Genomic DNA, 23896 nt, shown 5'->3' with positions numbered 1-23896 from the left:
TTCTCGGCCATAAAGAAAAGCCAGTAAACTACAGTCAATGAAACAGAAATAAAATGTTAATACAACCTGGAATTAGTGATCTGTAACTTTTGTTAAAGATAATATAAATTGAACTTACTCAATAAGGAAAGGTGATATAAACGCTTGATAAATGATAAAACATGATAAATGAAGCTTGTAAGAACAGTGAAGGATGAGGGGAAGGTACATCTTACAGGAGAACTGGGATAAGACAAGAACCATTATTCTTCCTTACTGTGCCAAGTCTACAGGTTGTTGATCAAGTGATAAATAATACCAAACTAGGCATGTGGAGTTTGTAAATACTACACACTCAGACTGATTGTGTATTTTCACATCACACTTCTTACCGTGAAGGTTTGCGGGTTTTGGGGGCGCCGTCCACCAAGCAACCAGTGCTTGCATCGGGACCCGCCCTCTTGCTTGGTCTGTCCAATAGAAACAGCGGGAGCATTCTAATTGGCCAATCACGGTGAAGGGATGATAATGAATAAAGTTTAGTCTTAGACTTTGCGATAGATCGAAAGGAGTGATTAACGGTGAGGTCGAACCGGCACCTGAGGGGAACTTATTAAAATCAGCCACATATAGAGACCGTTCTCCCACAGAGCACTCAGAGCGGCGTGGTTTGCGGAGTTCTGCCGAGCAGGAGCCCCCCTCCCCTGGCTACGAGTGTGTCGAGGAGAGGCGGGTGGCAGGTGCTCAGTTGAGGGAGACGCATCGCCTCGGTCGGCTCCCCGAACCTCCACAGGGCGCCGGACGCAGCAGAGCGACCCAAACCCGGCCGAGCGGGCACGCGAACCCCAGTGAGCACGAGCGGACGGCGGCGCCGGGCGTTTGGAGCGGCGGCTCTGGCGGCGTCGTGTGCGGCTGGACTGTTTCGCGGGACCGTTGAAGAGTGTGGATGAAGCGAGAGGCTCCGGTGTCGCAGCGAGAGTAACGTCTCCGTAACGGCCGTTTCCACTTCACGGCTCCTTCCCTCACCTTTTCCCTCCGTAGAGTTGGACGTTGGGGCGGAAAACTCGTTAGTCGCCGGGAAACTTGTCCCGCCTTTGTGTTTTTTTTTCTTTCGCTAACCTGTTGTGTCGTTTTTCCGTGTAACCGGAGACGCGGCGCACTACGACAAGTTAGCATATCCAGTATCCGCCTCCTGGGAGCGCGGCGGCGGCGGCTAATTTCTCCGCTTTGGGTGAGCTGTGCGCGGCTGCGTCGGGATATTTCACCAACTTTTGCCGCTTCTCCATCAGCACGTCGGGGGAAAACAAACACTCGGAGCGCGGCGCCGTCCGGTTTGCGTGGAGGCAAAATAAGAGGCGTCCGCGAGATCAATTAGTGGATGGATTTTTAGCGCGCGCGCGCGAGCGCGCACGAGCCGAACCAGTGCTGGACGACGCGTGTTTATTGATCGAATGGTGTCAACAACTCAATGATCTACAGGACAAATCTCTGTCGAAGACGTAAAATACGCGCGGATCTGAGGCTGATAGCGGAGAATACGCCGATAAGTCCCAAAACACACTTTAATGTATTGATTTTGTGAGCTAAAAATGACGGGGCGCAGAAGCACAGCGGCTCCGCCACAGCAGGTAGAGGCTTCCCTTCCTTTGCACCGTGAACCCAGACAAGTGAGGGAAACTCTCTCTTTGTGAGCCCCCCCCCCTCGTCTCAGTCCTCCTCCCGCAGCCTGCCGAGTTTGGACACCGGTGCCGGGAAGCTAGTCTGCAGCGACAGCCGTGAAGTCCCGGAGCTCGGATCTCCGCGTCGGCGGGAACGCGCGCAGCCACCGCGGCCGCATCCGGCTTCATCCCCTCTCGGAAATCCTCCCGCAAGAGAGCGCGAGCGGACACGGACCCCGTCGGTCCCCTCCACCGCGAGATGCAACCGGGAATGTGCCGCCCCGAGGGGTCCCCGGAGCGCGAGGGACGACCCGCGGCGTGCAGCCGGCGGATGATGGCGACGGGAGCGGGGACGTCTCCGGCTGGGAGTCGGTGTGTGCTCCTCTTCCTCCTGCTCCTCGGCAGCTGCTGCCACATGTTGCACGGCCAAGGTAAGAGCTGAACTCCTGGGAGTCCGGGGCTCCGTGTCAGAGCACGCACCTAAGCGCAGTCCAGATTCGTTTATATTCTGAGTGCTTATAATTGACATCCATGCGTGCACGGTGCGTGATGACTGTTAAAATGCAAACAAGTGTCTAATAAAGCCACGATGGCGGTGTGTTAGTACTGTAGGTGGGAGGGGAATTACAACCATGTTTTGTTTCTAAATTAAGTCTTGCTGATTGTTTGTGAGAGCTGGAGAACGGGGGAGAGCGTGTGTGAGTTGTTAATGTTCTGAGGATGATTAGATTGTGGTCTGATGATGGCAGGATTAAGGTATTGAGGATGTGTATTGGTGTTATGGGGGTGTTACAGATTTGAAGCACTCGTAATCCCCCTCTTAGTCAATGACCTGCTTAACTGCAGCTCTTCGTTTGGCACAAATGCACACAGACACACACAGTGTATTAATTTAAGTTGTCTCTCATTAGTCTAGTATCGACTGTGTACTGGCAGGTGTCCAGATTACTGTGTGTGTGTGTGTGTGTGTGTGTGTGTGTGTGTGTGTGTGTGTGTGTGTGACTTGTAGTGGTGGGACTTCACGGTGGTGAATGCAGTAACGGCAATGGAGATAGATTTGAGCTTTGGCATAGAACACACATGTCTTCAGCTACAGTGAGAAGGTGATGGAGCGAAGGTGCAGACGTGTGTGTGTGTGTGTGTATCTTAAGGCTGGAAAACAAAAGTGCTGGAAAGGTCAAGCTGGTGTCGGCTCACGGCTTTCTCTGGGTCACAGATGGCGTGGTGGGCCGACTTTGGGGTTATGTGGAGGAGGGGGTCTCAGGAATGTCTGTGCAAGTTAGTTAGTGCCGGGGGGGTGAATGTGAGCATGTGGTGCTAAAAGTGCCTGAGTGTGAGAGACGGGTGCAAGTAGAGGAGGGATGAGGAGAAAGGGCAGCGAGGGGAGAGGGGGAGTGGCAGGATGAGGGTGAGAAGAGAGAGTGGAGTGGGGGGGGGGGGGGGGGGGGGGTGAGCGGGGAATGCAACGCACTGTGCCTGTCACTCAGAGAGCTGCGCCTGCAGTTCAATCAATGATAACGCTATGACAACAGCGCGGCGTGTGTCAAAAGGTGCTCCGCTCGCTCCTCGTTTCTCAGTCGCACTCGCAGCCCCCCCCCCCCCCCCCCCCCCCCCCCCCTCACAGAGGAGGAGGTGGGAGACGGCGACGTGGAGCCTTCAGCCCCCCCTCTAATTTTAAACTCCCAGAGTTTCCCACCCCTCCCACCCTCAGGCCCACCAGCGCCCCCCCCCCCCTCCACCGGTCTGGTGGGGGGCTGTCGTTTGCGTATGTTTGCATACGTACGTGAACGCGTGCGTGCTGGAGTAGGGGTTGACTTGGAAATGAATGAAACGGATTCGGGATGAGACTCCTGGAGGTGGAGGGGTTGGAGCTATTGATTTGATAAGCTGTGCCAGGCGGCCAATCGAAGGCTGTAGATTTTCCTGGTTCCGACCCCTCTATCCTCAGCATTTATTAGGGCGTTTTATTTTAGGAGAAAAAGGATGAAATTCATGAGCCAAGGTTGATCCTTCTGATCTCTCCCTGCCTCCCCCTGCCTCCCTCGCTCCCTCCCCCCCTGTCCCTTTCCTTTTCTTCCTCTCTCCCCCGCTTGCTCTGAGTCAATCGATGCCCACACCCCTCCTCATAAATGTGAGGCTTTATATGAGCCAACTCTCGACTGTGGGAGCACATTTAAATAAGCTCATCGATCTTTCATTTTAGAGTTTAAGTGACAGCAGCATTTTACTGTCTTTCTCCTCCTCCTCTTTCCCCACCTCTCATCTGCTCACCTCTCCACGCTCCCTTCTTTATTCATAACTTATCCTGCGGGGCCCCTATTGCCGCTCTGTCACCGAGTGGGTTCTGCTCCACAGCTGTTTGACTGATTCACATTTCCAGCGTGGATACAGACGGAGACTTTATATTCTGAGCGAAGTCAAGGATGGGTCACATTCGGTGTGTTTCAAAATGTAAATCATATTCCATATCACTAACAGGCAGAGTTCTGAATGTCTGACTGTGCGATAAAAAACCTTGCCAACTGCTCAGGTATTTCAGAAAACAGCCTTGTTGCAGCCTGATGGCCACGTAGCCATGAGTCCTTTATTCACATTTGAATAAACCCAAATCGCCAACGACCACATGAGCCTTTGAATGACTTTAAAACATAAAAACGCTCAAAGTCAGAAGGAGTTCACATAACAACAGTAATATGCATCATTGGGTTTATGATACATGAAAATGGTTTTGTCCCATTTTCTAACATGGATAATGATAATGCTCTTTAAGTAGTCGAATTGTTATGAAAAATACCTTTGATAGTCATTATTGCCAACCTTGTCCAAGGTAATTGCATAAAAATTGAGCCCAGCTGTTAAACCATTGCACTTATCTCAGGAATAAAAAAATAAATGGTTCTGAAATTGTATTTTTTTTGCCTAAATTCAGGCTCTTCTTAATCTAAGCCACGTGCATCACCAAGTTGACCCACATAGTGGATCCATTACCACGATTAAGTTTAATACGAAACATCATTGGTTCAGCTGAGCCAAAGCGTGTCACTGCTTGGGCGACTGGGCATGCTTAAGTGAATGGAGCCCACTGGTGGTGGGCTGCAGGCTGGGGGAGTTCTGAGTGTCATGAGAAAATCCCAAATCGGACGGACGAGCATGCAGTTTCACACACGTGCACACACCCACGCTCAGACACACAAAGTCCTTCTCTCTCATCAGTGTCAAACAGTTTAAGCCGATGCGGAAATTTGCTTAACCATCCTGTAATAAAGCGAAGGTACATTAGAAGCCTTGTCTAACTAATTATCTTCGCCCACGCTGCACAACCTCACCACAATTTTTCCACCTCTCTGAGTCCAATATGAATCTTGTGTTGGTAACATATGTTTCACTGAGGTTTCTACTGTTCTCTGCAGAATTCTCCATTACCTCGCAGCTTAAGAAACTCTGTAGTTTTGGAGCCGCTGCGAACGCTTTGTATTAAAGGTTATTTGTCAACTTCAGTGTGTAACCCGAGGATTTTAAATTGGTTTTAAAGTATACATTTCCAGCTAGTTAAAACACAGCCATACACATGTTCTCTTCTGCCCCACAGACATAAATGAGATCCCGTATTAGTGTAGATTGAATTCTGGAAGCCTCAGGAGAGACTGAGAGTCTGATGGATCGTGTGCATACAGAAGGAGAGGAACCAGTGAGGACAGTGTGTGTGCGTGGATGTGTGAGTGTGTGATAGATGTCACTTTAGTCAGGTCTAAAAGGAAGTGAGGTCCCTGGTCGACTCCCTTATTTCCTGTCTGTCAGGAGGAACAAATCACCACATTTCCAGAGCCACCTGATATGCTGGGCTCTGTGTGTGTGTGTGTGTGTGTGTGTGTGTGTGTGTCTGTGTGTGTGTGTGTGTGCAGACCTGGTATTTGAAAGAGATTTTAGTCTTGGCAGGACTTCAGACTGCACTCTACTACTCTGATGGTAAATAATCACCTGTGTATCTGCATGAGAAGGGGTGTGTGTGTACAAAGAAGGGGAAAGCAGGTGCACCCACTCCATCTTCTTTTGAACAGGCTTTTGTCATGGATAGTACTTTTTCGGTGAGTGATCAGTGGGATTAGCGAGGTCATTAAGGGGTCAGATGGATCCTTTGTGCTGCCGTGCTATTACTGTGGTCAGATTAAAACCTTAAATACATGTTATAGATCTACAGTAGGTTAGTGTGAACTATCTACATGTGAGTTTCCATCCAGTCAAAAGGTTTAGTATCTGTGAGAAAATGCATTTTATAGGAAGTTTCCTCAAAAACATCCTTCAGAGCTTTGAAATATGAGCCAAGTGGGATACTCTCTGGTCTCCCTTTCCCTCTCTGCCGTGCTTCTTTTTGCACTTCAATTTTTCGTGTTTGTTCTCTCACTATCGCACTTTTTTGGTTTCAGATTTTTTTTCTTGATTCCATGTCTCTTTCTTGTTTTCTCCATAAGGGACTAAAGATTTCATTGCTGCAGGCCACACAGGTGGAATGGAGGCTGTTTTCTGTTTAGGCCTTGGTGTTTATTATGTAAGATAAGGGGAAGAGGTTGCTATTGATCTGCTGTGTGTTTGTGTGCGATGGGGGGGTTACACAAAAGCTCATCTTGTACTTTTCAAGATGGCTCTATAGCGAGTCATTCAAATACAGAAAGCTTTCAAGACATGAACTTTATTGACTGTATTGGAGTGGGCCTAATACAGACACTGTTTGAAAGGTGCTCATAGCCTGCACAACTTTTCTTTATCAGAGGAAGTGTAATATCAATCCATACTGTTGATTTAGAATGATTTACTTCACTGCATTATGTGAATTGATAATATTACAAATTAATAATATTGTTCGATTCTCAGGGCGGACCGGGGGTCTTTCTGTGTGGAGTTTGCATGTTCTTCGCATGTTCGCGTGGGTTTTCCTCCCACGGTCCAAAAACATGCATTAGGTTCATTGGTCACTGTAGATTGCCCATAGGTGTGAGTGTGTGTGAATGGCTGTCTGTCTTTGTGTGTTGCCCTGTGATAGAGTGGCGACCTGTCCAGGGCGCCCGTAGATAGCTGGGATAGACTCCAGCACCCCCACAACCCTGCAGGGGACTATGTGGTAGAAAATGGATGGATGGATGTTTTTTTCTGCTGATAGAGCCCTGCATGAATGAATCAATCCAGCCCTATGAAAAGCATTGTATAATTGAAGTGTCAATAAAGTTTGACGGAGGTACAGTGTGGAAAAACACCAGCTCATTAAACCAAAACGGAGCGCAGAAGGAGCGAGGCAGCTCTGGTGAAATGCAAAGAGGATTACTATCAATGCAGCCATTGTAAGCGAGGAGCATCCTTTACCCAATGTGAATCTGAAAGCAGCCTTTTCTTTTGTAGTGCTGAACCTGTGATATTTGACTTTCATGTTAAATTCTTCAGAAAAGATGGCCAACCTTGAAAAGCAGGTCTCTTACAGTTTGAACAGGCTTTACTGATGCTTGAAAGCAGTAAACTAATGGTAAATATGTTTTTATCAAGAGTAAAAATACAGAACAGAACTTTTTTTGGTTGCTTTACACATTAATTAGTTCTTCTGCAGTAATTTATTAAGACTTGGCAGCCCCCACTTGTTGTTTACAACTTGTGAGCATTTTGTTCATGAACTTTTAGATACAGTACAAGGCATTTACATTGTTCATACACGGTAACTGGCATTTCTCAACAATATTAAAAGATGTCGTTCTTTATCTTGTCTTCTTATTGAATAGAATTAAATCTGTCAATATAACACAATCAGGTGAACATCCTGTCTTACTACGGCCTCATAACAAATCAACACCACCCTGACAACAACCACTGCACCACTGAGCTTTACAAGGAAGGATTTATCGGTAAGAGATGTACAGTACTAAATAGTGTGTGCGTAAATACATACAATATGTACATTGTATTATCCTGTATACTGTATGTAATTAAATGTGCCAGTGACAGTTTTATGTCAAGTGACGCACACAGTAACTTTATTATTTATTTTACTTACTTACTTAATTAACATATTTCATACGTTGAAGTTTTGTGTAAAGAGACCGTTGGGGATTTTCTTCCCACAGCATTTGATTTAAAAAACATGAAGTAGTGAAACTAAAGCTTCCAGACAAAAAAAATAAACTAGTTATAAAACACCTTGTCAAATGTAGAAAAATGTATAGTATGTATATTTTTAACGTGTCAGAAAACTCTCACATTGACACAGTGAAGCCTTGTTCACCAGAATATTTTTATCCCATGTCACTACTTTGTTCTGTGTTTCAGATGGCCTTTATGCAACAAAGTTAGAGCCTTTTCAGAAGATTGTTTTCAGTGTTTAAGGAGACACTGCAGCCTGAATAAGACGAGACAAGGGATAATAAAGGAAACCAAGAGTTTATGTGACACTTTCATCATATGCGGTACGTTTTATGAGGTTTAATGGTAGTACAGCTTTCAACCTAGTGATAGCAGCGTTCAGCGAAATGGCTCTAAATCAGAAGCACAGACAGTATCATGAGGATTAATCTCCCCTCTAAGCAGTAATTACATGGGTTCCACATGAAAATGTTACCGTAGTTAAAGTCCTATGTACTGCTGATTTTGTACTGCAGAGTTTGCTCCTTTTCTGACCTCTCCTTAAGGTCATGCTCAGTGAGATAGATGTTTGGAGAGCTTCTGGTGATACTCGTGTAGTGGTTCCATATTATTAATATTATTAAAAGCGTGGCGCAGTAATATGGCCTAAAGTATGCGATCTGTGGCTTTGAACAAAAACAAGTGAGAAATGTGTGTTTGTCTATCACAGGATCTTTTGGTATCTAATATTATACTTTGATACGGAAGTGACTGCATAAATTGCTCATCACAGGGATGTTCCTGTTCTACGACAGGAAAGTCAGGTTTTACACCGTAACAAAACAAAACTGTCATGATTGGGAAGTTTTGTTTTACACTGAATGAACAGATGATGTGGAGCAGTGTACAATTGTCACAGCGTCCCGTGGCCACGACATATCATAAATCACCATTACATGAGGTCAGACTCTGAAATAAAAGGAAAACAGACAAATCATCTGAAATGTGTCTTACAAAAATGTACGGTTGAGAAACATAAACCGATACATTTGCATGAGTTTTACAGGCTGTCAGTTTTGACAGTTTATGTAAATGCTGAATAACCTTTACTGATACTCTGCAGTCCATATGTTTGACTAAATGAAATATATATAGTGAATTTAAATGTTTTCCTCTTTAGATTTATGGGCGGTAACAACATTTATGAGGCTGATACGGTGGAGTTTGTGTTTAGATTTCAGGCTTTTGTGACACACAGGGCAATCCAGCAACATATTCCTTTACAGCAACAACTGGTGCAAATAAAATAGCAGGTGGCTTGAGATAGATCAAAGAGACACACACTTTCTCTCCCCCAACACCTGGGAAATGACTTTAAACCCAGCCTTGTACTGCCAGTCATTTAATGGCGCCAGAAGATGCGTTGAAGGCTCTGAAGCACTTTGATAGTGAGGTAAAGACAGTGTCTCTTCATCGTTTCAGTTATGGATTTGGGATTCAAGCCGGAAAGCTCTCATTGGATTACACTGTGGTTTGCTAGTCTTTGTGTCTCTTACAGACCTGTGTTTTGTTCTTTGTGCATTGCAGTGTTGTAATATAACGTGGAGGTTGTTCAGCGTGTCCCCTCCCTTCTTGTGTCGCTGCTACCAAATGCACCTGCCTTTGTTTCTGTCTCCGTTGTGGTGGGGCCATCAAGCTATTTGAATGGGATCTTTGCATAGTGAATCACCAGTCATGCAGTTTTACCGAGGTCAGCCTGAGTTGTGTAGAAGTCCAGGCGTGCACATCATTGTGTGTTTATTAAAGCAGCACGGTTGGCTTGTTCAGTCCCAGGGCTCCGCTCGGCTGCAGGTGTGTGTTCTCAGCTTGATGCGTTTGATCTGCCACAGGTATTTAAGAGGGTGGCGCTCTGTGTGCACATTTGTCTGTGTATGGATACTTATGCTATAGGCGCAAAATAAAAGAGGCTTTTTGATCTCACCCAGCAATAGACAGGAAGCGCTGCAGTGTGTGTGTGTGTGTGTGTGTGTGAGTGTGTGTGTCTGGCCAGCGGTTTTTAGCTCCTTTGATCCGACTTAGAGGTGGGCCTACCTCTGTGAGGAGCTCGCCAGCAGTATGGAGACCTGGCTTTCACTACACAAGCATGTGCGTCTGCTCTGAGAGGCTGCGTGACAAAGGTGTACGGCCCGAATCAAAGAGCGGTGGCCGAGTTTGAGCAATATCACAGCGTCTGTAGCACGAAGCCAGAAGCCCGCTGCTCTGCATAGTGCCTCATCAATAGCACGTCTTAATTCTGCTCACCGTCCGCTCAGACAGTCCTGCTGTGCCGTCAGCTTATGCCTCTGTTTTTACCGCACTTGTTATCTCAAACGACTTGAGGAGCATAGCAATTGCTATGAATGTTTAAGTAATTCGCATTATACATGTAAAATATGCTAGACTATAAAATTCACAAAAATAATGCCTTTCTAGAAGTAGGCACTTAAACTGCTTCAAATCAATTTTCCTTCCATTTTGCAGGAATACATTGATGTGATTGTCTCTCTTTGCCTCTTCTCTGCTACTCTACTGGGATTGGCACATTCACACAGACAGCCTGTTAGCAACCCGTTGCTTATATATATTTATATATACACACACACTACTGCAGGAAGTTATGAAATGCAAAATGGGATGTACAGGCTTGAGAACTGATGCCAATTCTGCTCACTTTATTACCGCCAGCTTTTGCACAGTGGTGCTGCCGTTGTAATTTTACATGTACACCCCAGTGTGTTAATTTCATTTCTGGAGTTCCATGCAGGGATAAGAGGCTTTCTGCAAAAGTGAATCATTACATTAGTGCTGCCAGAGAACTGACATTGTGAACACCATCAGCTCTTATAATCATTAATCACACTGTAACAAACCCTAAATCTCCTTCTATCAAAATAATGAGGAAATCTCATTTTAGATCAATACTCCATACAGTGACTGTAGAGTTGACCACCTCTACTTTCTGGTTTTATCCATCACAACACTAGCCTGTAAAGAAGGCAGTTTAAAGACAATGTTTTACCCCTTTGTGCTGATCAGGTAAATATGTCTGACATAGCTGTACATAGCAAAGCAATGTAAAAGGATGGGGATTTATACAAAGCCACTATTATCAGGTTGCAGCAGATCAACTGGATTATGGCTTGGATGGTGTTGTTGTAAATTAACTGTCATTTTCTGTTCCCATGAGTGCATTCACTCATTGGTTGTACTAGTGTTTTTTCTAATTTTATAGTCCATCTTTATTCCCCTCTATGCCTATCAGTATTTTAAGTAAAGCGCTAATAAAAAGCTTTAACTATCCGTGGGATCTCTTTCCACAACTCAAGTGGAGTTTTCCTCATTCAGAGCCGGGTGGAACGCAACTGTTTTAATGTTAAGTGCACATGAGCCACCAATTTTCGTTAGAAGCACTGTATCAGTGTTTTGGATTTCGACTGCTGTGCCACATTTAAATGAGTAAATCAGTCAGAAGCGTGGTATTATGTTCCTGTGTGATTCAACATACGTGTTGACTGACACCGGGCTGAAGAGATGATGATCAACATGAACTGTTCTTATAATAGAGAGAATAAAGGTGGTATTGATTGAAGCCCGAGGGAATGAATGGGTACAAATAAATGAGAACATATGCTGGTATGAAGAGAAGTGATCAGAGAGAGCAAATAAGCAATTCAACAGGAGAGAGAGAATAAAAGAGTAGGCAGTGATAGAGTCAGTGGTGACGATGGATAAATGAGAAGACCACAGAAGCAAACAGATAAAATCAAAACAGGCTAAGATGTTTACACAAGACAGATGAAGTGAATTCCTCAAAGACTAAGAAGAGAGAAAACACTTTGTGGACTAATGGACTCACTTTATCTAGTTTTGTTACCATTCTTTCAATTCCCATCTTCCTCACTTCATCTTTCCTCTCATTCATTACACATCCTTCCTTTCCTCCATCCCATGTTACATCTTTCTCCGGTTTCGCCACTTATTTGCCTCCATCACTCTCTGTAATTGGGAAGGTCTAGTCACACACATTCATCTCATTAAGTGCACAAAACACACAGACTTTTTTTAATCCTATAGTAAAATGAATGTGTGTGTGGATTGAATCACAAGTCTCCCCTCACAGGATTCACTTTATCTTGTGAATGTGGGAGGAGAATGAGAGAAACAATAAACAAATGAAAATAAAATGAAAGCGTTCAAGCGAAAGAGAGAAATTAATTATCCTGTTTGTTGATGCAAACCCTTCAGATGTACCCTGTGCCGGGCTGCTGTAGGCTGCACACATATCAGCACACAAGTATAGTACTACACTCTCATACCTTCAGTCTGCTTGAGTTATATTCTGCCCCTGTGCTTGAGCTGTACTGACTATAGTAAAGGTCTGTGCTGTTTGTTTTTTTACTATGCTTACAGCTGACCAAGGGATCATTGACAGTTCAGAGTTTCCTGCTAGATTGAGGAGGACTTGTCTGTCGATATAAGGAGTAGAGGAGACCATGCCAGTAAAGAGGCTTGCAGAAATCTATTGGAGAGCTCAAAGGTAATTGGTGTGCCAAAATTAATGTTCTTAAAAATCAAGTGCACACAGGGAAACTAGCAAATGGCAAATGACCCGGTAGACTGAGCAGCACAGTGGGTGGCTGTAAAATCATTTGCATTGTAATGAACAACTGCAAAATGTAGGCAAACGTGTTTCCTTGTGGGTGAACAAGAGACGTCTTCATGACCAAAACTCAGAGCATATACTACAAAATGCAAAGTCCAGGTGGTGCCATAAAAACATGCAAAACATAACCAGTGGATTTATGAAATGGTTTGATGTGCGGAAATCAGAGAGGAAAAAAACTCATGTCCCAAAGCGCTACCTCATCTGTCAAACATAGTGCTGGTTCTGTTTTGGCTTGGGGATATACAGTCTGGCTGCCACTGGAACTGGCACACTGGCATTTATTGATGATTTCATTCCTGACAGAAACCACTGGATGAGTGTTTGGGTGCGCAGGAGCATTCTGTGGGCTCAGACGTGTCCTCGTTCAGCAAGACAATGTTCCCAAACGTAGGCAAACTAAGCAAACAGGCTTCTGGGGTGAAGAGATAGTATATCCTCTGCTGGCACAGGCACTCACCTGATCTCAATCCACCTGCATTTGTCTTACTAATACCAGATGAAAAGGCCAAAGATCCCACAGGGAGAAGGACACGAGGCAACATATACATCTTCTAAATGTAAAGAATTAGCTCACAATATGCAATATAGTATAAAGTACAATATACACACCATATGTGTATGTATATATGTGATGTATGTGTGTGTGTGTGTGTGTGTGTGTGTGTGTATATATATATATATATATAAACTTTTAAATTGTGTTAACGTCAATATAAAGCAGTTAAAAAACTAGAAACTAGACTAAACTACAGTTATTTACTGGAGATTGAATTACATGTCCAAACCATTCTGTTTATTTTTAATTTTATGCTTTAATAGCAAACCAGTAGAAAACAATATCTGTAGATTTATCAAAATTGTAATTGTTGTATTCAACAATGTCATGAATATGACATTGTTTTAAGTCTGTTGATTGATACTGTTAATTGATACTTTTGTATGATAATACAGGCTTTATTGCCATTATAATAATAATACGTAAAATGCTATTTTTCATGCAGGCTGTAACTCGATTGCACCATGCATCTTGTTCTGCTTTCACATGACAAGAAAATAACAGTCTTTAATGAATTTTACATTCAATTATCTTCCCTTTATAAAAAAGGACATGAAATTTATCAAATGAACCACTTGATTGTCAAAAGGCTGTAAATGAACCAAATGACAGCACAGTATTGTTTTATAAAATATGCGTTTGTTTCTATTGATGCAATGCAGACTTCAAATGTTGCCTCTGTACCGTTCTTACACCTGACACAAGGTAGAAACCTCGTCTGGGCGCCGATCTGTGGCTTCTCAGTCTCAAGCTGTGATTCTATGATGAGTTGTATTTTACTGTGGCATCAGACATGGGCTCTAACAACACACCACTGTTTGGTTTGTATTTCTGTGATGCATTTAATGTCAGTATGGAAATGTTGACATAGCTGACTTGTTGAATGCATCTTTTACAATAACCTATGTAACAGAGTTAACAGACGGTTGTGTTTAAATATATTACACGTATTTCATTTCTTATGAATTCAACTCAAACTCTGCCCTTGACTTGCTTTATGTCAATAGTTGTAGTACAGAGGAATATGTGGGATGTCCTTTGTCACTCCAGTAGTTCCTCATAGAATGTGGCCTCCACTCTCTTCTTGGCTCATTAAACTGTCCGTTGTTTATAAAAGGGATGATAGGCCCTGGTTTAATTAGCTGTTAATGAGGCCTACATCAGCTACACCTGCTGGTACTGCAGGTAATAATCATATACTATACTTACTCAGGTCTGTCTTCTTCAAATTGGTTCTAGTAAACATTGCACTGTTTTTGTTTTGAAAAATAATATATAGTTATAGTGTGAATACCAATGAGAGAACGTTAAATCTATAATATTATAGTGGACAAGGGTCAGAATTGTTGCTTGATTGGTCTGTTGCAACAATGCGCTGTGCATTCTAACACCTGAAGGTTATGGCCAGCGTTCATTTATTCTCGAGCTGATCCCTGTCTGTCACAACATTAGAGCTACCAGGTGGTTTCATGGCTGGGGCTGGTTAGTATCGCTTTGTGTTCATTTCACAAAATTAAAGTCAGCGTGTCACATTGCTACTGTTTTAGAACAGGACCGAGTTAAAACAGTGAGACATGTATAACTCAATAACGATGACGTGTGTTAAGCAGCACACTTAATGTTCCCTGTGGCCTTGTAGATTAGCAGATGAATTACTCACACCTACAGTAACAGTTGATGGGATTTAAACAAGGGTTGAATGCTGCACCCGCAGTTGCTACTGTGAGATGAAAACTTGTGAGACTGGGTATTAAACCAAATAAAGATGAACTTGAAGGCGTGGTTCATCTTAAACTCATTCCTGTTTATTGGACACAGAGCACTTGGGAGCTAACACTTACAACATGCAATATACTGTGAGAGAGTGCCACACATGTGGGTGAGAGGATGCCACATACTGTACAGACAGTGTGAGTTATGGGGAGCGATGTCAGTTCGTGTGCACAGGTAAGAATTCTGATCATAAATTTACAGTAACATGTCAACGGTGTCAGTTAACCGTTACCCAACGAAACAGGAAGTCAGTCGCCTTCTGCAAAAACACATTTTCATCTTGACTAATATGAAAATGGCCAAAAAAGACCATGGTGTCTAAAATCACAGGTGCAACTGTACAAAGGAATTTTTTAAAAGAGAAAATGAGTCTTCGCCATCCAAAAACGTTCGTTCACAGCTCAAGGCAAAAGTCGATTATTGGCCACAGCTATTGAGGAAACGTCAGTGAAACCGCTCGGCGCGCTCAGTAGGACAATCTAACCTGTCCTATCGTCCTTAACATTCCTGACATGATTTTTTTAAGTGAAGCCATGTGGACCGTTTCCTCTCAGCGCCGCTTTCTGTCCTGCATTCACGGACAGCCACCCACCTGCTCACTTTTTGAGGGCCAATTTGTACCAATCTCTGGTAAATATGTCATGCTTGGACAAAACAAGGTCTGACTTGCACAGTGAAACTGCGAATTCTCATGTGGCGAGTGCAACACTGGTATTATACCAGTAATCTATAATAGGTCTGTAATAATATGATAGTGTTCTCTGAAAGGCAGTGTGTGGGTTTAGCTCCAATAATCCACGGTTGTAAATGTCAGTCCATGACTCCAGGCAAGCATGTTGATTATTGCAAGCACTTCTAAACAACTTGTTTTGCCCGATGCCCACACCTTGAATGGCCATTGTGTGTGGCTGTGTTGGGCTCCCAATTCACTGCTCTGTATAGTTCTTGGCAAAATCTACTTGATTACGTGCTTTCAGACTCACTTTATGTGACACAGTGCATATTAGGATGTCAGTTGCTCATCAAGGTGTGTGGGCCTGCGTATATTTGAACATTTTGTCAGGTGTGGAGATAATTACAGTGTTGTGTATGAATATAATGTTTGTGTATGTGAATGAGCTAAACCACCTGCTCACTCAGTGCTGAAATACTGAAAGGAATTTATAGATCGGCTGCATCTCGTTCCTTCTCCCTCCTCTTGTCCACTGTTGGTTTAAATCTAATTAGCTTGGATCATGGATGTGTTCGGCTTGTATAGTGATGCAGCTGGGCCTTTCTCTCTTTTCACCGCACACAGTCACACTCCCCTAACACAGCAGACACTGGATACAAATATACTGTCATAAATGAACTGAGCGAGGCAGACGCAGGAAGGAGCTTGTGCTGCTGACGGAACAATAGTGTATGTAACGCAAGGTCAATTTATTTGCTAGTATCCTCACATTTCCCTGCAGCAGTGACTCCCTGACACAATGACAAATAGAAAAACGGAGCTAATGCGTCTCAAAAATTAGCATAATTTATGAATAGGCCAACCGTGAGTGAAAGCACAGTGCTGCAGGTCTGCAGACGGAGACACACGTGACTGTACAGCCAAGCCTAAGCGGTTTAAGAGGACTTTATGTGGATCCAATTGAATTCAGCAAAACAGGTTTATTGTTCAGTTTTTCAATTTTTTGCAGTACAAATAAGCCAAAAGAACAAACCAATGTGCAGCGCACACACAAATAGTTAGACGAGCAGCACACCCGTTCCAAACGCAGGTTTATCGGCTGAACGAGGCGCGAGGCGCAAATTTGGGTGTCGTCCTCCGGTTAGCAAAGCCATAACAGCATTAATTTTTCATTTGTGTGTCTCTGAAGCCACAAGCAGAACACAGGCGTGCCCTGAGATGGCAGCTCTGCACCGTGAGCTACAACTAATTCCACCTGCACTAAACCCTGATTCCACCCCAAGCCATGTGAATCAGTAGGGCCGTGCTGAACAGACGAGGCCCAGGTGAAGCTGGGCTAGGTGTCCCTAATAAACTGTCAACTGGGTGAGTCCACATCTAACACGCGGTGACGAGCATTAGGAGAGATAAAACGACTTATGGCTTATGAGGTTTTCACTTCAAGTAGAGTCCAAATTTCAAGGAGTTTTATAAATCCCCCCTCATTTTCCCTTTCTTGTGCTCTCTCCCCTCATGATATGACCATGTCTTTCCATGCTGTCACCCCCCCCCCCACAACTTCCCCGTGGTGTCATATTACAGTCAGTCTGCAGAAACTTTCCTTTTCATTTCTCCCACTCGTCTGTCCGTCACTTCCCTCCCTCTCACCCTCTCCTGTCACCATTTCCTTCCCTTTAATCTCCCTCCTCGCTGTCCCTCACTCCCTCTGGCTCCGTACAAGGAGAAGAGGGTGGAAGCACATCCCAAAGGGGGGATCTACTAACTGGACCCTTTGGCATCAGCTGTCTGTGTGAGGGTCGAAGTGTATGCGTGTGAGTAAGTCAGAGGAGAGGCCGTTTGGTGAGTGTGGTTGGTAACTCTATCTTGGATGACATGCAGCTAAAAGCATTATGTTATAACAACTGCCAGGCCTGGCAGCAGTTGACAGGGCAAGGATAGAAGGACGAATGGGGTGTGGTGCCTTGCAACTGTGTGTGTGTGTGTGTGTGTGTGTATGTGTGTGTGTGTGTGTGTATGCGTGCGTGCGTGTGTGTGTGTGTGCGTGTGTGTGAATGGCGGTAGCCCATTCCATCAACGCCAGTCCCTGTGTGAGCACTTAGTGATTATGGTGGCCCAGAGTTGTTAATTTGTGTAATCAGTGTTTAATTGGCATTGGAGAAAACACATTAATCAGGCCAAAATAAGTCTCCAGCTTCTTCACGCAGTCAGTCACCGGTGTACTTCAATCAGCCAGATACAGTTTTGAGAGCTTGGCAATCACAGGTTTAACTAAAACATCCTACACATCATTTTACCATTCAGGACGCTTTATGCAGCGAGTGAGGACCTTCTCTGCTGCAGCAGAAGCACCTTCCATTGAAAGTTTGGTTTACGATCTTTGTGTAGAACGCTGAAACCATTCTTCCAGAACCTCTTTTGGGTCTGAAACTACTCTCAGCTGCCGTTGGGTGAGAGGCGGGGGGGACGAGCTGCACAGAGCAGCTGGTCCTATAGAAAAGCACTCACATGTACAGGCACAATTAGCTGCAACCTTCTGTAACCTACAGTAGCTAACGCGTCTTTGGACTGTGGGAGGAGATGGAGCAACCCACACAGACATGTGTGAACTGCACACTGCGTCTTGCTGTGAGGTGGCAGTGGGACCGGTGCACTGCTGCGCTGCCCCATCTTCAGAATCTGTAAACATGCCACCATACATAAACCCACAAACACGCAGCAACAACATCTAAAGCCACGGCAGCACGAGCAACGGCACATATTAGATTTTTGTAATCAAAGAAAAAGCCTCAGCCCAACTTTTTTCACTGCGCCACTTTAATCCTCCTGCTGGCCTCCAACCAATCCCCAAATGTTTTTACAACTCTTATCCAAACACACAGATGCCACCACACGACATTACATGGTTAGGATTTAAATGTCTGAATTAAGAGAGTGGAAATAAGGTAGCTGTTTCTTCGAGTCGTGTAAGTAAGACGCTCATCACCATCATGCTAACGTGCAATGAGGAGCAGCACACGAGTCTGCAGACCATGCAGGACCTGTCATCTCCTTCCAGCTCTTGCTCCTGTGCTGTTTGGTGTCCTCTGCTTTGCATCCTGCAAGGTCAAGAAGGTTCAGAGAACAAGTCTCCTTGTAGTATTTGGAATCTCAACTGCAGTACCCGCAGTCAGTGTCAGTGCATGTCTGCTGTAAATCTGCTTCATTTCTAACTGTAACTTGTGACCTTTAAACATTACGCTGTGCTGCATACAGTAATTGCTGTTGGCTACAGTAATATATACCCATATAGGGAATATTTGCTAAGGGCCCCATGCTTTCCAAACTATATAGTGGATATCTGGACATACAGTAGACTGGTCAAATCACGAGGAAGCTGGATATGAAACATTTTTTTGTGATGACAGCTGCCAGCTTTCAAGAGCTGCAGACTGAGCCATGCAAGACAAAATAATTAGGTTCCTCAGCAATGCAATCCTACTTTTCTGTTCCCTAACAAGAGATGATGAACACATAAGAACACACCGGTCCCTCCCTGATGCTTATAATTGGACCTTGGATTGAATTGTCTAGTATCTATCAAGCCTGTGTAGCAAAGCCATTGTAAAAGTTTCAAAGGAGACTCGGCAGTATGGGCTCGACGCATTTGATAGCAAATATGAATGAGGTTGAATCATGGCGCTGACAAAAGGGAGGTTTTTTGTGTGTCTCCAGAGAAGCTAAGGAAGAGACAGGTAGGATGTAATTTTTGCTTTACAATAAATCCCCCTGAGACAGAGGGAGAACTTCTCTCCCGATTACCGTGATAGGATTATGCGGGTCCGGCCATTCAGGTGTTTCAAACTGTGGACTGAAACATGACCAGCAATACCAACCTAAGTGTGTTTGTCTTCAAAAGCTGGATTGTTTGTTTGGGTAGATCAGCACAGCATGCTTTGCCAACTGCTGACAAGTAATTGAGTTGTAGCTGAGGAGGATGAAGCCGCATGTGTTTAGCCCGTTATCACGCAGGGCTTGATGTTGTTCTTGATGTCTTGATGAGGTTTTTTTTCTGGTTGTAGTACTGGATAATAATATGCAAATTTAAAATTATCAAGAGTATTTTGGGGTAAAATGCAAAACACATTGGGTCTGCTGGTGAATAAACACATTTTACAAAGATTTTTCTTAAAGTGGGAATTTTATGCTTGAGGGCGACGGTAAATTAGACGCGAATGCAGCAACATTAGAGAACGGAACGTAACAAGGCGTCACAAAAGTCACATCTCGGGTTCTTTCCGATCTTATTTCACATCTTTTCATTGCGTATGTTCCGATTAGAGGAAGACAAAATGACAGCCAGGAGACACTGTAGTGAATATTCACACACACTTAAGTGTTTTACATGACTTTGTTTTAATTCAGAAACTTACAGTAATGAGCTTTTTTGTAGCCCTCATTATACATAGACTCAAATGATTAGCTGAGCTTCAACTACCTTTAATTTACTGTTCATTTGTGCGTGTGCATGTGTGCATTTGGCCTGCTTGTTAGCATCATCCAAGAACCAAAGTGCACTTTTTAATTACAGCTCTCAGATAATTGAGAGAGGAGGGTGAGCGAGAGCACCGGAGGAAGAGAGTCGTGGAGGAGGGTTAGTTTAATCTCACAGTTCGTTTCACCCATTGCGTTTGCTTTATACTTTCTTTTTAAGGCATAAATCGCCGATCGTCTCAGAGAAGAGAGAATGTTAGATTAGCAACAGTCGTTATATAACTACATCATCAGATTGTAAGTACATTAGCCATCATTTTTGCCCATGTGATAAAGAGGTAAAAGCAGGAACGTGGTCCGTGCAGCCGGCCGACCGTAGATCTGCATAAACAAATTGGGTCACGGTAGCATGGTTGTGCTTGCGCATGGGCCTGTGTGTGTGTGTGTGTGTGTGTGTTTGTGTGCTTAAAGTAAATCAGTATTTATGCTTCTCTTAAGTACATTCGCTCTCTTGACTTTGCAGTGTTTACCAGCTGCTTCTAGTTGGAGCATCCATAAATATACAAATAACTCATGAATTCATTTATGAAGGCCCACTTATGTCTGGCTAGCTAATTTTTATTACACCGCTGTCTTTGCCGACATGCGTACTCAATGTGTGTACTTGTACTTGCATCGAAGTGCATATTTTCCTACCAAAGTGAGGACATTTGGCTGGTCCTCACAACTTTGAAGGCCTGTTTGAGGCTCAAGATGGGAGTGTAGGACTGAGGTTAGGATTACAGCAACAGTTAAAAGTCTGCCTAGCGTAAGGGGCTACGCTACATATTATGTCAATGGTGAGACCCCAGTTTGATGTATCCACAAGGACGTGTGTGTGTTTGTGTGTGTGTGTGTGTGTGTGTGTGTGTGTGAATTAAATAATGTCGAATGTTTACAAGAAAATTGAAACTGGATAATTTCAGCTCCCCTCTTTTCAAATAAGTCTCGTAGGAGAAGAAGTGGAAAACAAGTTAAGAAACTCAAATAAAACTTTCGGGCTTCTCTTGGTAGAAAAGGAATAATACATGGAGAACTTTCCTTCCCTTTGCTTTCCAGGCCAGTAATTCCCTAATAGGAAGGCAGTCATTTCTTGGGATTTTCACTTCACATTTGCTAGAAAGCAGCATGAAATGAACCTGCAAATGAATGCGTTGCCAGTTATTTATACACACACAAATTGAAATAGGCGCTGTCTTTGACTTTTCTAACAATCTCCATCTGTCAATACATGAAGTTAGACGGTGGAAAGATGAAGGAAGTGGGTATTATTTTAAGAAAAAAAACTTGTGGGAGCAAAAGGGTGATGGAAGAGTCAGGAGATGTAAATGCAGGGGGTGGGGGGGGGTTGCTTCCTTGTGTTGCAATCCAGTGTAGGCTGCAGGACTTTATAAATAGACGCCAGTGTGCATCACTGACTCCTGGCTCTATTCTGGTCTTTTCATGTATGGATGGTTGTGGGTTGCATTTTGATTGTTGTGGAAAAGGTTTATTCTGAGGTTTTGCATGCGAGTTAGTGTGTGTCTGGGTTAAGTGCGTGTGTGTGTGTGTGTGTGTGTGTGTGTGTGTGTGTGTGTGTGTGTGTGTACGAGGAGAAGCGACTCTGTGTGAGTCTTCACACCCTGGACACGAACAGGAGTGTTAAAACGTCCCTGGCAGTGTGTGCAGGCAGCGTTTTCACTCCTCTGGCCTCCATCACTCACTCCATCCTAGAGGACGTGTTCTCAGACATTTACACCCGGCTTCTGTTCGTGGGATATTTTTTGCCTGCGTCAGTGGCTGTTTTCTCCACCCTCTCCCCTGTTCTGTCTCTCCCCACCATGCTTTTAGACGCCCCGCACACTTCCACCCCCTGCCCATCTTCTCCTCCTGCCTCCTGTGCTGTCTATCCCTCCTTCCCTCCTGGGTTCAGGTGTGTCTAATCAATGTCTAAGCTGTTTAATCCCCTCTAGATGCTGTGCTGCTGTGTAGCTATGTGTCTGGGAGCAGCTACGTACGTATGTGTGTCTGTCTGATTGTGGTGTCCTTGTATTTCACACAGGCACAGAATGAAAATAAGGGAAGTCAAGGTAACAAAGACGGGGGTAAAGGCACTCTAACCTCCACAAAGAACCTCTGTGAATGAATCTGAATGTGTGATGATTAATTTTCCACGGCTGAAAATATGCTTCAAAGTAGAAATAGGTATTTCTATAGAGGCCAGTTGTTGATTTGATACAAATCTGAGACTTATTTATGTGTTTGATTCACAGTTTACAATGCTTGTGATGTTCTGTAACGTCATTATACTATGATTCACGGTTCACTTCCCTGGTGTTTATTGTGATGTGACATGTTCCTCTCTGTGTGAATCAAGGTACAAACTTTTGTCAGTCGATGAACATAATGCTCCACAGACGCTGGCACGTCACTCGCCTCGCATCGAGTGCCGCCTTTAACGAAACCCACACCGCCACTGAACTCTTTGATGCCACCAGCATAGCTTCTCCCATCACAGGGTTTGAAGGCTGCTAATGCAATATAAAGATTTCATGCAGCGCCGGAGATATTCGAGTCTGACGTGACTGTCAGCATCGGTCATTTTACAGGAAATGAAAAGCTGAAAGTGTCTTAAGAAAATGCTGCAGTCCAGTGAATGAGTTTAAGGAAATAGTTTTTTGACAGCTGGAACTGTATATAGAATGTGTTTAGAGTCTGTTTGTGTATACTTATGTAGACAGATGAATTGGCCCCGCTCATAGAAGTGCTTAGAGTGAGGTAGCGTGTTGGCTCATTGAAGGTGTGTTGTTGTCGGACTGCACTGTAAGTTAAAGTCCAGCACATTTCAAGGTCTTCTTATAATATTTGACTCATGCTTTTATAAAAAAAAACGTGTCAATGTCAATGTTTGTTCTTTGTGAGAGACACAATTCATGATGACTCATGTTTACAACATGTATATTTTTTAAAAAAAGCTATTCGATTATATTAAAAAATATAACTAAAGCTATATACTATTTCAATGAATAGAATTTATTTACCTTTTAATTTTAAACATCAGACCCTTCTGGTTAATTTGTGTTTTTTACCTTGAACTTATTGATTGTATTAATGAACTTTTGTTCTTCACTCAACACATTAAATGATTAAACAAAACTACCTTAACTACCTTAAGGAGAAAATAATGCTTTATACTAACAAAAACAGGTTTTCTGAGCCTTACAATCTCTGAAATGAACTTCTTTCTCCTGGATTTGGCCCATTACTTGAAAACATCTAGAAGGGCTGTAGCATTGGGAGCTGAGAGCCATAATTAGAGGAGATTACTATTATTGCTCTTATGTCCCATTACCAGTATGTTACTTCCTACATGTGCCTCGGTTTCGTCTCCTGTATTAAGGTACTCTTTGCTGCTGGGGAAAAGTGAACCTTAAACCGATGTGTAGATCTCACTCAGGTGAGGTGCATGGGGCACAATCGCTGGTCTCAGTAGCTTAGTCTGGGTTGCAGCTCACTCAGTTTGCTCTATGGTGCAGCGTGCTTGTCCATGATTTGGACCTACAGTGGTTTCGAATTAGAACTTTTGCTGAGTCCTGCTCTTTTTTTAAAGTTTCAGAACAACAGTCCGGTCTCACCGGAATAACAACGGCAGCAGCCCTGTATATAGCTCAAGACAAGCAGGTGAGAGACACGTATTGTCCCAGTTTCTCTTATTGGTGAAATGCTAGTTCTACTGTAGGGCCTTCATAGCTTCGGCTGCTGAGACAATGGCTGTCACATGTTCAGGAAGTCATCTATTCATGAAATAAACTGAGAACTGAACTGGCTCTTAGTGTTTCCAGGCACTTGACTGAATCTTGAATCTGAATCATTTTCCCCTGCTTTCAATGTCCTAGTCCATTGTTTTTCAACTGTTTTAGTCACACATGGGAAACCACATCACTGGTCAAACGTCATCAACCATC

General features: G+C 43.8%; 1 protein-coding gene across 5 annotated transcripts in view; it reads left to right on the top strand.

The window, feature by feature from the left end:
- Positions 1-529: 529 nt before the first annotated feature.
- LOC114856379 (protein sidekick-1-like) overlaps positions 530-23896 on the top strand; it is a 172308-nt gene continuing 148941 nt past the window's right edge. Inside the window, exons 1-3 of one of the 5 annotated variants that reach the window (XM_055508735.1) lie at positions 1940-2068; positions 7944-8080; positions 12186-12312. Coding sequence is in view for 2 of the 5 variants with exons in the window: in XM_029152286.3 (XP_029008119.1) it covers positions 1897-2068 (172 nt within the window). In the remaining 3 variants the exon portion in view is untranslated. Of the gene's footprint in view, positions 2069-7300; positions 7523-7943; positions 8081-12185; positions 12313-23896 lie in introns of those variants that run through there. The other 4 variants (XM_041072071.2, XM_029152302.3, XM_029152286.3 and 1 more) reach the window with 4 other exon arrangements.

Source organism: Betta splendens, chromosome 1 (genome assembly GCF_900634795.4).
Source record: "Betta splendens chromosome 1, fBetSpl5.4, whole genome shotgun sequence".
NCBI classification, from domain to species: Eukaryota; Metazoa; Chordata; class Actinopteri; order Anabantiformes; family Osphronemidae; genus Betta; species Betta splendens.
The sequence above is the reverse complement of the archived record's forward strand: the minus strand, read 5'-3'. Positions and strand labels throughout refer to the sequence as shown.